The following is a 15829-nucleotide window of genomic DNA, read 5'->3' as shown; positions in this document are numbered from 1 at the left end:
TGCTCATAAATCCATCCCCAAGAATACTCTCCAATAGCTTCCCTACCTCTGACATGAGACTCACCGCTCTATAGTTTCCAGGATTATCCCCATTTCCTTTCTTGAATAACTGAAGGACATTAGCTACTTGAAAGTCCTCTGGGACCTCACCTGTGGCTACAGAGGACAGAAAGATCTTGGTCAAGGCCCTAGTAGTCTCATCTCTTGCCTCTCTCAATAACCTGGGGTATATTCCATCAGGCCTGGGGACTTACCACCTTAAATGTTCTTTCAAGAGACCCAACACTACCTCTATCTCAAAATGCCCTTGCATTTTAGCATGCTCCAACTCATCTCACTATCCTCCATATCCTTCTCCTTGGTGAACATCAACGCAAAGTACTCATTTAGGACCTCATCCTCATCCTCTGCCTCCAAGCACGTTCCCTCCTTTATCCTTGAGTGGTCCCACCCTTCCCTTAGTTTTTCTCGTGCTCTCGGTGTATGTATAGAATGTCTTTGGATTCTCTTTAATCCTACTCACCAAGGACCTTTCCTGGCCCCTCCTGGCTCTAATTCCTCATTTCCCAATACCAGGTCCATTATGGCCCTTGCTCTCGTTGGGCTATCTACATACTGATTGAAGAAACTCTCCTGGATCCACCGAACAAATTTTGCTCATCTAGACCACCTGCACTGAGGAGGTTCCAGTCTACATTGGGGATGTTAAAGTCACCCATGACAATTTTACAGCTTTCCCTAATCTGCCTGCATATCTGTTCTTCAACGTCCCAGTGCCTGTTGGAGAGTCTTTAGTATAATCCCATCAGAGTGGTTGCACCTTTCTTATTTTTGAGTTCTATCCATTTGGACTCAGTGGATGAGTTCTCCCTTATGTCCCCTCTGAGTGCAGCTGTGATATTGTCACTGATTAATAGTGCAACTCCATCCCCTCTTTTATTTCCCTCCCTTTCCTTTCTAAAACATCGAAACTGTGGAACATTAAGCTTCCATTCCTATCCCTCTCTGAACCAAGTCTCTGTGATGGCCACAACATCATAGTTCCATGTACTGATCTGCTCTGCTCTAAGTTCATCACCCTTACCCTTTATATTCCTAGCACTAAAACAAACACAATTCAACCCTTCTGTCCCATAGTGTATGTTATCTTGCTCCTGCCCATCCTTGCTTACAGACTTACTGAACATGACATCTACCTTCACGTGTTCTGGTTCCCATCCCCCTGCAAACTAGTTTAAACCCTCCTGAGTAGCACTTGCAAACCTCCAGGCCAGGACATTGGTTCCCCTCCAGTTAAGGTCCAATCTATCCCTCTTATATCTGTCACCCTTGGCCCAGAAGCAGTTCCAATGATCCAAGAACCTGAAACCCTGCCCACTGCACCAGTTCCTTAGCCACACATTCATCTGTTCCATCTTTCTATTCCTGCCCTGACAAGCATGTGGCACCATGAGTAATCCAGAAATTACTACCTTGAAGGTCCTGTTTTTCAGCCTCTTTCCTAACTCCCTAAACTTACTGTGCAGGACCTCTTCCCCCTTTCTACTTATGTTGTTGGTGCCAAGGTGCACCACGCCCTCTGGCTGCTCACCCTCCCCCTAGAGCATGTTCTGCAGCTGAGACACCCTGGTGTCTCTTTTGCAGCCACAGAATCTCCTGTCTGTCCCCCTAACTATAGGGTTTCCTGTCACTATTACTTTGCCTGACTTTACCCTTCCCTGCTGAGCCACAGTGCCACTGACCTGGCTGCTGCTGCGCCCTGATAGGTCATTCTCCATCATCCCCATCACCCCCACCACCCCCAGCAGTATCCAAAGGGGTATACTTGTTGCTGAGAGGAATGGCCACAGGGGAACCATGCATCATCTGCCTGCTCCCTCTACCTTTCCTGGTGGTCACCCAGCTATTTGATGCCTGCACCTTAAGTGCGACCAATTGCTAAGTCTATGATGTTCTCAGAATCCTGGACGATCCTAAGTACGTCCAACTCCAGCTCCAGCTCCTTAATGCAGTTAGCCAGGATCTGCAGCTCAGCACACTTCTCACAGGTGAAGTCATCAGGGTCATTGGCAGTCTCCCTGATCCCTCACATCTTGTAGGAGGAGCATGCCACTGCCCTAACTGGTATCCCAGATACCCTAATAGGGGGAGTAATTCTAAGGAAAACCTTACCTGCCCCTACCTGTTTCTGCTGCTCAGCCTCCTCTCACTGAAGCCTCAGCACAACACTTACAGCTCAAACAAGGCCACTCCCAAAATGGCCACTCAGTTGGAGCCTGCGTCCCTTTTATACCCGAAAAGCAACTTTTAAAATGCTCCTGGCTTCTCCCCTCTGCTGCTCAGCCTGATGGGACTGGAAACTGAGAAAGGCGTGTCATTTCTTAATTAAGACCAGGTGGTAGAATAAGTACTTGATTGTTTATGTTAAGTGTACAAGTGGCTCTAATTCCAAAATTTGGTTCCATTGATTTCGAGGAGGCACATTTTTGAATAGAGTACAGCATGCAGCTGTTACTGTATAAAAGGCATTTAATGTTTTAGAGCAAGAGAGCGCAAGAGAACAAGTGGAGTCCACTTTGTGTTAACCTGTAGAGGGAAACAGGTATTTGTGTGGACGGCCACGTCTCGAATGCCTTTCGGGGTGGCAAATACTTCAGAACAAAGCAATGGAGATCATCAGTGATTGAGGTGTCGTATGGGTTCCACCGTGGAACATTTGGATTTCGTAATTTCTCTATATTTTCTCTCTACATTTTCTCTGCAGTCAACGGTGGTTTTGCAAAAGCCTTTGCTCATGTTTCACCTTACGACTTGCTGAACTGAACTTTGAGACTTATTCCTGGACTTGGAGTTTGGGAATTTGCCACACACACACTGAGTTTAGTTTTGGGGATTATATTAGATATCTAACATTTTTACTTTTCTTATTATCATAAGAAGTTATTAATAAAATAGTTTCTAACACTTATACATGACTCGGTGTGTTTCTATTGTTGTTGGTACGTAACAGTACCAAAGATTCACAGTTCTCACTTCAGGAAAGGAAAACTAGTCTGGGTGATCATAATTGAGCAGTTTCTGCAACAACCTTTCCAAAACATCTAGTTACACTCAGTGCTCTGTTCTCAAAGAACACCTATACAGATGCATAGCTGGGCAACATCTCCTTTTCTTCACTGAAAACATCTGGGCTAACTCTAGTGCTCCTACTATTCCCGTGTTCAGACGCAATAATTCAACAAACATCAGCAATTTAACCTGAGAACTGCCTGATCTTTCTGCCTAATTATACCACATGACACCATCCCAAAAGACAGTGCCACAGACATGCTACAATAGTAAAACATAAGATTAAGACAACATCATAGATTTTAGATTAAAGACATTGTTGAACAGATTAATTGATAACAAGGAGAATTTCTATCAACAGCTGAAGACACTAAGAATTTTAAAAGGAAGGAAAGCAAATTAAAGAAAAATAGGACATATGGGGAGGATGCAAGCATGAATATCCAGACTAACAGCTGAACAGCAAAACTGAAGCGCATCAAGAGCTCAGGTTGACAAATCCGTTTGCTATGTGCAAACTGGCTGGTGTTTCTCCCATTACATCAATGACTTCTCAAAGGTTGGCTGTAAGGTGCTTTAGGACATCCTGAAAGAAATGCATTGAAATAGCATTTTTCTTTCTGTTTTCTCCAAGTGGTTAAAATTTTTAATTGATAAGTAGTCAAGCTGATACTGATTAGTATGAGATCAAAAACATTACAATCAGCTTAGTTCATACAAGTTTCTACTTAATCCAAACCTAGTTAAGTCCCTTGTTTAAAGGAAATCAGTTTTCATGGGCATGCCAATGGGCACTCAGTTCTACGTGGTTTCAAAACTAGTAGAGCTGAAAGAATTCCTAAAGTAGGATGCACTTTAAGCAGCACAAAATCAGAAAGGCAGATCCTTTTCCTTGCTCAGATGCAAGAAGTCAGTGTGGAATACTAATTCCCAGTCCAACATCAGAATGAGCCACAAATCTCATGTGCGATCTGTCATCAACACTAGCATCTTCTCACCACCCGGCTATACCATCTCCGCAAACTGCACCCTTGTATGCTAACAACAATATCAATTTTCCACTCAAGCAGACACAGTATGCTCAATGAATTTTGTAGCAACGTGGCCTACATAGGTTAGGTGGAATGTACCAAAGCCATCGAACCTACACAGGCCACGTTGCAACAAAATTTCCAGTGCACTCGAGCTCACGTTTACCAAAAACTGCAGAGAGGCAGCTCATCAGGTGAAGTGTGGCCTCATCCAGAACTTCTTGCCTGAAAAAAGTGGGAAATTGAAATCACTGTAATGGTAGTGAATTATAGTCTGTGAAATTCAATGGAATTGTGTTACTGAAATTGATTTGCTCTGAAATAGCAAAATGTAGCTAAGCATGGCAATCCTTCATTACATACATTGAATTTGGAATTATTTAGTCTCTTAAAATAGTCATAATACAAAAGGCAAAACATGTTCAGTGGTGGGATTCCACAGGAAGCACCAATGGCCTGTGCCCCATTGCTTTCCTTAGGCCCAAATAGCTGTGACTTGCTTCTCAAAAAGATCACGAGGCCCACTGATCATATAGTGATTGCAGATTCATGTGATTTAAGTTGTTTCTTTACTAGCATATCAATCTTGTAATAATGACAGACAGAAAAAATATAGGTGTTTTTTTTATATATACAACAAACAAGATGCTGGAGGAACTCAGCAGGCCAGGCAGCATCTGTGGAGAAAAGCAGGTGGTCAACGTTTTGGGTCAGGACCCTTGATTTCCACTCAGCTGCCTGGCCTGCTGAGTTCCTTCATATAGTGTTTTTCATATAGATTCCAGCAGCTGCAGTCCTTTGTTTCTTGACTTCACCAGCCATTAGTGCTGTATTGCACACTTGTGTGGCACTTATCATCTTTCTGTCACCTCTTGATGTCCTTTGGTGTTCTACTAGTCATTAAATACAGAGCTTGACTTCTGATCACAAGCATGCAATCGCTGCTGGATGTTATGGTCGGATATCAAGCCAGTGTTGTTTTCTATGGAAGGTTCATCCATTTCAAAAGAGCTGCCGTAAGCAAAGAGAGCTGATCAAGATCAAAAATAGAGACAAGAAACTGGAGAAGCTGGAATCTGGGGGCATAAAGCAGTCCTGAAATGTCAACCATCCCTTTGCATCCACAGATGCTGCCTGACCCAATGAGTTCCTCCAGCAGTTTGTTTTTTGCTCAAAATCAAAAACATCCCATCGATACAGTTTGCTGCCCTGCTGCAGCAAATGCTCATCCTTGATTTTTTTAAAAAACACTATATTTACAACTTTCAGGAACAATTGGGTCATATGAATTAGATTTACAACAGAAACACTTTGCTGAAATAACAGAAGTTTTGGGTGTTAGCTTGAACAGAAATATTTTGATAAGCTAAAAACAAAAGACAGACAGGAAAAAAAAGTTATTCATTAAACTATTATACTGTATTGAATTTCTTGGTCTCCCACAAGAAAAAGGGACCAACATCAGACATAATTAATGGCCATTTTCCTTTCAGTTAAAAATAAGCATATAGTGCCCAGAAATACCAGTTCCTTAAAGTGCACAAAGTATTTCACTTTACCGACCCAGCCGAGCAGAGCACTAGTTCTTCCTTCTCCATCTCAGCTATCTAGTGCAGGCAGAGATAGATGTAATCAGATTCCTTTGCAACCTTCACAATCTCAAAGTGTTCTGCAGAAGACAGAAGAAACAAGCACAGATCTAGAAAAAAAAAGCAAGTGGGTTTCAGGTGGGGCAGGGGAAGGGAAAGAAGAAAAAAGATGAATGCAGTGTATATTAAAATAGCAGAAGAAACATTTCCAGAAACTTGACTCTTCCCCCTCCCAACACCAGCATCTAACATTGAATAAGAATTTTAGAAACTGCCATCTTATTTGCTGCAAGTAACTTCAATGTTACATTAAAGTAGGAAACATTTCAAGAATATGTCTACTGACATTCACAACACAGGCAAGTTGCTTTTGATACTCAAGCATAATTAATTTTGTAAATCATCAAGGATGTTGCAAACATTGTTCGGGTGCCTGCTAAAAATCATTTCTTTCTTATTTTGTGAAGGAAGTTCAACTTTTACATTCTAATGCAAACTTCCATCAAACAAAAAAAAATCAGCATAAGAAAACATCCTGGAAAAACTTCCAGAGTATAGGGTCAAAGGACATCGTGTATGAAAGGGAGGATTTTACTCTTTCCATGCAGAAATTACATTAACAGCAATGGTAAGAATACCTGAATAATTATTAGAGTAATATTAGTGTGAAATAAAAAGCAGAATGGAGTTAGATTTCTGGAGGATTGGTCCGTAGAGACAGATTTCTTTTTAAAAAATGAGCAAACTAAATGATTAATAATCTTCCAATCTTAATATCCAAAAGCAGAACAGGAACAATTGGGCAGATCTTCTAAAGCCATGTAGGCCGTTATACCTGCAAATGCTGCATTCACCCCAGCTTTCTTGAATGGAAAGTCAGCATTAAATAAGCAAGCTTGCGAACCTCACACTATTTCATGCATCCTGTCAATAACAATCCTAGCAGCACCAAGATCACAGCTAGTGTCATACTGCCACACTGCATGCTTCATACTGTATACTGCACCTCCACTGATCAATCCCAGTTCTCCATCTATTTTATACAACGTTGAGCTCCAAGGTCACATGACAAATCACAGATTCCTACAGCAGCTTCCTTTCTGCCTCCATTAACATTGTACAAATTGATAAATTTCATTAGATTACCTATGATGCAACAAAGCAAGCCCTCCAGATCAAGGTTAAAGAACCAAAGGTCCTTCTGTTGACAAGGTTACTGTGAGTGTCAGTGACTACTACAGACACATACAGTACCAATGATACAAAGACAACTGATCAGAGATTATACATAGCTTCAAGAGCAGTTCCCTACACCAGACACACACCTCTCATTGGGACACATGACAGAATGCCACAAAATTTCCTATAAATTTATGATAACCTAACCTTTTATTTACTTAACATTTGTGCCACTTCTTTAAAAGAACATTTTCAGACTCAGAAGATTAATAAGACTCAGCTTTTAACTTTTGATCTTCTAAAGGAAATCTTTCCTGCAGATAGTAAACACAAAAATGAGAACATTTACTGCGCCTTGACTCTCATAGTTAGAAAATTGTGATGCGTGTCTACTTTCCCAGCCAAGTGCAGGATCTTGGCTGGAAGCATGGTTAGTAAATCATGCCATGAAGGAGAGCTTAGCATTAGCTAGGAAGCAAAAATGCTTGGCTGAAGGTGCGTTTTCAGATCACTGATCAGCTTGGAGCCAGCGTCTTGTTGGAAAATTGAGCCCAGAGCCACAGTGGAAGTACAGCATGCACTGAGGACAAGCAATTGGTGAGCTTGACTAACTCAGTGATTGAAAAATTTGGCTTAATGTCAGCACCTTAGAAGACTTCGACCACGAGATCCAAGCACTTGCTCTCCAAGAACACAATACTCAAAGATGGTGATTATATTAAAAAAAATCAGCAAATCACTACAAAGAAACATAGAAAACAGGAGCAGGAGTAGGGCATTTAGCCCTTTGTGTCTGATCCACCATTCAAAATGATGGTGGATAATCATCCACCTCGGTATACTATTCAGTGTCCTCCCCATATCCTTTCATCCCTTACACGTTAAATATATTCAAGAAGATGGATAAATTTCTTAATGACTGTGTCCACTGCACCCTGTGGTAGGACTTCCACAGGATCACCACCCTCAGCCTAAAGAGATTTCTCCTGATCTTGGTGGCCACCCGACCTATAAGCCCAAAGCAAAGCGTTCATATTTTGGGTAAAGGTAATGGCCATGCATAAAGGAAGGGAGCTCAGACCTTCCCCCCCCACCCCCCGATAGCCCTGCCATGATAGGAAGCAGATGAGAAGTGCACTCTGGAACATAACTGGACAGCTCAAGATCAAATTTGTCTTGATTGAAGTTCAGCTTTCCTCATTTCCATATCACATACCTATTTCACACTGCCTTCTTTGGAATCCAAGTGACAACATAATAGCATCCTCACTTCAAGTGAAACAAATTAGAACACTACACAAACTGAAAGGAATGAAGGCAAAGAACCACCCTCTATTTGAAATACATCTGCACCATTCTTTACCAAATCCAACTCAACTCTGAGCAAAAGAAGAAATGCAGTAATTCAAGAAAAATGTGTTACATTCTCTCCCCATGATCAAATCCAAATCCAACAAGGAAAGACTAATGAAATAAACACAGGGGAAGTGCAAGCTTAAGTACTTATCAAGCTTAAGTCAGAGCTATGAAGAAAAGGTCAGAGTCCAGGAATGTACACAGTGGAGGAAACAAAATTGATGCAAGATATTATTTAAATAAATGAATATTCCTAAAAGAATATATAAAATGAACACTGGCAATATGGTTGGGACTCCAACAAACATCAGAACTAGAACATACAGATCCAAGTCCAAAAATAAGATGAAGACAGTCAAATTTAATGAATGTGCCCAGAAATGACAGACCAGGAAATAACAGTGTCATTGACAAAGTCATACAGCATAGAAACACGCCCTGTCGAACTACCTATCTGGATGCATCACGACTTGGTACGGCAACTGCTCTGCCCACGACCGCAAGAAACTGCAGAGAGTTGTGGACACAGCCCAGCAAGTCACAGAAACCAGCCTCCCCTCCTTCGACTCTGTCTTTACCTCTCACTGCCTTGGTGAAGCAGCCAGCATAATCAAAGACCCCACCCACCCAGGAAATTCTCTCTTCTCCTCCATCAGGTAGGAGCCTGAGGGCACATGCCACCAGGCTTAAGGACAGCTTCTATCCCACTATTGAATGGTTCCCTTTTACGATGAGATGGATTCTGACCTCACTATCTACCTTGTTGTGACCTTGCACCTTATTGCACTGCACCTTCTCTGTAGCTGTGACATTTTACTCTGTACTGTTATTGTTTTTACCGGTACTACCTCAATGCACTCTGTACTAACTCAATGTAACTGCACTGTGTAATGAATTGACCTCTACGAGTGGTATGCAAGACATCCAAGTGACAATAATAAACCAATACCAAATCTATGCCAATCATTAAGTACCCAACTATTCTAATCCCATTTACCAGTATTTGGTCCATTGCCTATTATGCCTTGGCGATTCAAGTGCTCATCCAGATGTTTCTTAAACGTTGTGGATAGCTACCTCCCCCACATTCTCAGGCATTGTGCTCCCGATTCCAATCACCCTCTGGGTGAAAAAAAATTCTCCTTCAGATCTTTCTAAACCTCTTGCTCCTCACCTGCTCCTCTCCAGTCTTAGCATATCTGCCCTAGGGAAAACCTTATTATCTACCCCATCTATCAACTTGTATACATTAGCAGGTCTCCCTCAGCATCCTCTGCTCCAAGACAAGGAGCCCAGCCTATTCCGTCTCTCCTCATAACGAGACATTCCATCTGATACAACATCCTAGTGCATCTCCTCTGCACTCTCTCCAGTGCAATCACGTCCTTAAAATATTTAGTGAAATTGGGCAGGTATTTGAAAAAAATGAGTGACTGATCCAAAGGCATTTAGTTTCTGTGAGCCAGCTTTAATAGAGGTGTATCTTTTCTAGTCAAGTATCATATGTTCCATGAAAAAACAACAACTCAGCAAGCCAGGCAGCATCCATGGAGAAAAGCAGGCGGTCAACATCGAGTCAGAACCCTTCTTCAGGGCTGAAGATAGGAAAAGGGGAAGCCCAATATATAGGGGGAAAACAGCAGTGATAGGTGGACAAAAGAGGGGAGGCGGGTGGCCACAACGTGGTGATAGGCAGACGTAGGGAAGGAGGGGAATGCAGATCCAGCGAGGGATGGGTCAAAGGTATGGAGGCAGCCGGCATGGGGGGAGGGGAGGAGAGGACAAGGAGAAAAAGAGAGAGGGGCTAGGAAAGGGAAGAAAAGAGGCAAGGTGGGGAGGGGGGTTCGGGGGAGAAAAAAAGTTTGGTTTACTTAAAGTGGGAGAATTCGATGTTCATCCCATTAGACAGTAAGGTCCCAAGACAGAAAATGAGGCATTGTTCCTCCAGTTTGCGTTTGGACACAAATTAAAAGTATGAGTTTAAACACAAATTGGACAGAAGTCCATAGATGCTGCCTGACCTGCTGATTTCCTCCTTCATTTTCTGTGTCTCGAGATTCCAGCATCTGCAGTCTTTCTTGCATCTCCTCCTCAGTGCATCTGCTGCTGAACATAATCCTGGATAACCTCCCTCACATGGTCGCTATGGACGGATTGGACCAAAGGGCCTGCTTCCATGCTGTATTACTCCATGACTATTGCTTACGTTAACTTGTTGTCATTCAAAACTCTAATGCCCGACAGCCTAACTTACACAATCCCATTCAGCCATCACTCCTTGCCTGACTGCCAGTTAAGCAATGCCTCAATTTTCAAACACCCCCATAGGTCTAGTCCTGTTCAATTTCTGGCAGTCCTTTCATCCTTTGAGATTCCCTTTGATCTGGTGGCAGTCCACAATGCCAAGTGACTGAATACATTTAGATCATATATACTTCTTTCCTTGAGGTATCAGGAACCAAGGCAGTGCATTAGATTGACAAATGCAATGGCACTGTGTCTTCATCAGGGTTTGAAGGCTCATCCCAGGAAACTCCAGGTGGGAGGGCAGAAAGGGGTAGTGTGAAGAGGAAGGATGAAAGAGTCACGCAAATTTCCTGGATACAAGGCAAAGGGGTATGATTATGGAAAGGGAAGAAGCAGATCAGATCCTCTCAAAATGAATGAGCCACTGATATTAGAAGTGGTCCCCTCATTATTGTTGTCCTGCTAGAAACAACCACCTTCTTCATCAAGAGAGGGAAGATTAACAGAGAGCATATTTCAAGGTGTATGAACAAAATGACTGTCAAAGTGCCACCAAGATATTGAGGTGGGTAGAAATGTTGGATCAATGACAAATGTGTCAGTGTATAATGCTTGTGTTGACACATGGGGCTGGTTAAAATCTCAATCTTAACCAAATGAGGAAGTTAGTTAAATTTTTCTCCACTGGCACCAGACTTGCAGTACCACCCTCCTGACACCAATCTTTCTTGCCATTAGAAGTAATGCTGTTTTATCCTATCTTGGATTGCAATCTGGAACCCCTGGTCCATTAGACCACCCTGTACAAGGGGTTAATACTACAGAAACATCTGTGAATATTAATGCCTGCTCCTGTGTCAGCTTCACATAGCAAAAATGCTCTCCTGTTCAATGACTTCTAGCAGTAGTGTGATTCAGTGGTCAGCGTCCTTTAAAAACTGCAATCTGATGCCAGTTAGCATTGATGATTTCCATGGGACTGTGGTATTCATTAAATTAATGGTGGTTAATAAATTTGAAGAGGAAATCTATGCAAATCATAGTTTTAAAGATCACATGCTCTTGCATGTCATGCAGCAAGAAAACCATGCATGAACAGCAATCAAATAAACAGATGAGGCCATAGAAAACTGCTATTTTAGTATTGGCTTTGCGCTTTCAGGCCCAACTTATTTCTGTCCTCATTGAGAAGAATACTCCTTTATTTGCTAATGTACAATCTCCCATATCCATTGGCAACATTTTCTCCAAGATTCACAGATTTTCCTTTCACACTAAATTCTTGTTTTCCTTTCAATTTCCCAGAAACCCTAACTGCAAATGAGATGAATACTGTTTCCCTGAAAGACATACAAGCATATGCCCTACTGCATCTTGGAAAATCAGCAAGGAAAATCTCAATTTCATGCCTATCTCCCTGTTCAATAAGAACAAAATTAAACAACTATACTATACCAAAGTTCTACACACACCCACTAAATAGGCAGCTTTTCACCTTGCAGGCATTATTCCACTGGGGATGTGGAAGGAAACCCAAACAGCTGGAGGAAACCAATGCAGTTATGGGAAGAACTTGCAAGCTCCACATCGACAATATCCAAAGTCATGATCAAACTTAGGTTTCCTCCAGGTACACATTTCTTTCCACATCCTGAAGGTGTCTTAGTAGGTTAATTGGTGTCTGTTAATTGCCCCATAGTGTAAAAATAATCAAAAAGGGCCATTGGTTTGCATGCAAGAGAGAATAAGTTGTAAAGCAACAGGGAAACTGAAATGGAGATGCAAGGCAGCAGTGCCACCATATCATCCCATACACTTCCTCTCTTTCCAGTATCAATAGCTTTCCTTGATTCTTCATGAAACTCATCTTAACTATTTTCTACTTGGAACTGTAGGCCTTTTCAGGATAATAACTGACCTTCGAGCAAATTCATTTCCTCTATGCATAACAAGAACTGAAAGCATAGAGACATTGTCAAATATGCACTGATGCCATGCTTGAGTGCACATTTGAAGCCTCCAAGGTCCTAAAATTATCACACTGCCACCTGCAATGCTTCTGCTACTTCCATTTAATGTATTTGCAGAATATCTTACTTTATATAAATTAAGGTTTTGACTTCAACGCTACAGGGACACTACTCAACACTCGATTGATTTTCACAAACAAAAATGGTATTAGAAAATGCAGGAACTAATATGAGATCAGGTGGTTCTATGCTGGGAAGGAATCCAGGACAGAATTGCAAACCAAGACTAATATTGACTTAGGAACAAAGCCAAACCAAGTCCACCTGCAATGCTGCTGGTGAAATCATAGAAGAAAAGGGCATCAAAACTTGCAAAACATTTTCTTTTAAATGTTGTTATGCAAAGAAAAAAGCCACTTGTCTTTGTCAGAACATGACAATCAATAAAATGAGTTGGCCACAAAAACACAATAATAGTAACTGAGACCCTGCACAACGCAAAATGCCAAAACACTTAGATTGCATACAGACAAAGTTTGCCCTACTTATCCTATGTGCTGGGTAGGTTATCTTAGGATGACTTTGTCCACAGAGACAAATTTTACAAGAGAGTTAAATATGGATTTTAAAATACTCAACAATTAGCACTTACAACACCTTGAAATGAACAGTAGTTTCATTTTGCATTCGCTAACAGGAACTGATACATATACATAACATCATTTGAAAGATCTTATAGTTTTCAGAATTACCTAATGTTAACATGACAGGATAATTAGATACACCATTCGAAGGATCCATTACGAGTTTGAAGTAGCAACTTTTGCACATTGAAACATGTAGTTTCTCCAGACTACAATAACTTGCATCTGTTATAATTCCATCACCAAGCAAATCAGATTGAATACTTTCATGATCACAAGAGATAAAACAAAATTGAAAAGATTTCTGCATATTTCTATAAATAATATAACCCAAATGGGTTACAGATCTAGAGATTACTGATAAGTAGATCTGCAACCTGATTATAGATTGCAGGTTTGACCAATGTATCTGCCTCCACCACTACCCCAGGCAGCACATTCCATGCCCCAACCATTCTCTGGGTAAAAAACCTCCCTCTGATATCTCCCTTGAACTTCCCACCCATTACTTTAAAGCTATGCCCTCTTGTATTGAGCATTGGTGCCCTGGGAAAGTGGTGCTGGCTGTCTACTCTATCTATTCCTCTTAATATTTTGTACACCTCTATCAGGTCTCCTCTCATCCTCCTCCTCTCCAAAGAGTAAAGCCCTAGCTCCTTTAATCTCTCCCCATAATCCATACTCTCCAATCCAGGCAGCATCCTGGTAAATCTCCTCTGCACCCTTTCCAACACTTCCACATCCTTCTTATAATGAGGCGACCAGAACTGGCCATAGTACTCCAAGTGTGGTCTAACCAGAGTTTTGTAGAGCTGCATCATTACCTCGCGGCTCCTAAACTCGATCCCACGACTTATGAATACTAACATCCCATACGCTTTCTTAATTACTCTAGAGTCCCTTATTGATAAGAGTCCCTTATTGATAACTGTGCAGGAGTATCTAAATGGACAACTTTTTTTTTTACATTCAATCATTAGTTGAAAATCTGTTAAGAAAATACTTGGAATCCCGTAAATAACTTAGAACCATTTAGTCCTGCAACAATCAACACTAAGAAAACAGTTACTGGAACAAGATCACAGCCAAATAATGTGTTTTATTTTTGTGATGGTTTGACACTGAGCGGCTTGCTGGTTATATCAGAATACAGTCAACAATAAGGGCATTGGTGAACTAGTTTAGTTTTTAACTACAGTCTAACATCATATTGACACTGTCACTAATACACTAAGCTAGTGTACAAAGTAACACTTTTGTACTTTTTTTTAAATCAGTAGATGACAGTATTACCAAAACAAATATTTTGCCATCCATTTTGTGCCAGTAATTACCATGCTTATGTTTAACTACAATTCCAAGCAATAAACTGATGGCAATAATTATTGTCCTCGTCCATGGAATACAGTGCACAGCAGTACACCACTGACACTGAAACCAGTAAGCTTTGTGTGTGCTGAATTTAGACGGGCTCCCAGAAAATTCTCTGGGCACATCTCCCTCAGGCAGCTAAAAGAAACCACACAGGCATTCCAATATCAATCAGGAAAGAGAGGGCAAATTTGAATTTATAGAGGATCCTGAATACAATACAGAAGCAGTGTCTTACCTGATTAATGACATACACTCCATAATCAAGCTGCTGCCGTTGCAGAATTGGATGCAAATAATATAACCAGTATTTCAGGTGCTCTTCGCGGTTACGAAAAGGAATGATAATAGCAACTTTCTGAACAGCTGTACATTCCGAGGGAGTAAATCGGCCTCCTCCCTGCACTAACAAATTACTCTGTCTCACTTCCTCCAGATTAATGGACTGAGAAAATTCTATTCTTAATGGTCCCACTACAAAGAGAGAGAGAGAAAGAAATCCATAGTCAGTTAAGAAAGTCACATACAAAGTCATACACAACCTGACTGAAAATAACTGACATTCTTTTACCTAGAGGTGTAGATATCATACCACTTTCTGCTGTCACACTGGCTCCTTGTTGAGATATAATTCCTTGCTAGGGTATTAGACTCTAGTAGGTCTTTAGAGGATGACCACTCTGCCTAACACCTGTCTGACACAAATGCACTTTAATCAAGGATCACTGAATGAGTAGGAACCCAAACAGAATTTTAATTCCACTTCCCATTTCTGCACAGACATGTCTGTCCATGGCCTCCTCTACTGCCAAATTGAGGCTAGGTGCAGATTAGAGGAACAACACCTCATATTCCATTTTGGGAGTCTCCAACCTGATGGCATCAACATCAATTTCTCTAACTTCTGGTAACCACTTCCCTCTGGTCACAAAACCCCCCCCCACCCTTTGTTTTTCTTCATCCCTCTGGCCCCTTTACCCTTTTTCTTTCCTCTCCCCTGCCCTCACGACCTGCCCGTCACCCACACCTTCCTCTCTTTGATTCCCCACCTCCTTCCTTTCATTCCATGGTCGACTGTCCTATCAGATTCCAACTTCTTCAGCCCTTTGCTTTTTCCACGTAACACCTTCCAGCTTCTCACATCATTCCCACTTCCCCCCTCCCTATCCTCCCCCCTCACCTACTCACCTATCACCTGCCAGCTTGTGCTCCTCCCCCTCTCCCCACCCTTTTATTCTGGCTTCTGCCCTCTTCCTTTCCAGTCCCGGTGAAGCGTCTCGTCCCGAAACGTCGACTGTTCATTTCCCTCCATGGATGCTGCCCGACCTGCTGAGTTCCTGCAGCAATTTTTGTGTGTTGCTCCAGATTTCAGC

The 15829-nt window shown here is 41.7% G+C and overlaps 1 protein-coding gene across 1 annotated transcript in view; it reads right to left on the bottom strand.

Annotated features, from left to right (window-relative positions):
* Positions 1 to 15829, bottom strand: part of b4galt1l (DP-Gal:betaGlcNAc beta 1,4- galactosyltransferase, polypeptide 1, like) — a 54324-nt gene that overhangs the window by 28968 nt on the left and 9527 nt on the right. The window contains exon 2 of the mRNA XM_052020174.1: positions 14695 to 14930. Coding sequence (XP_051876134.1) covers positions 14695 to 14930 — 236 coding nt within the window. The remainder of the gene's footprint in view (positions 1 to 14694; positions 14931 to 15829) is intronic.

Source organism: Pristis pectinata, chromosome 7 (assembly GCF_009764475.1).
Source record: "Pristis pectinata isolate sPriPec2 chromosome 7, sPriPec2.1.pri, whole genome shotgun sequence".
NCBI classification, from domain to species: domain Eukaryota; kingdom Metazoa; phylum Chordata; class Chondrichthyes; order Rhinopristiformes; family Pristidae; genus Pristis; species Pristis pectinata.
This window is presented reverse-complemented; position numbering and strand designations above follow the sequence as displayed.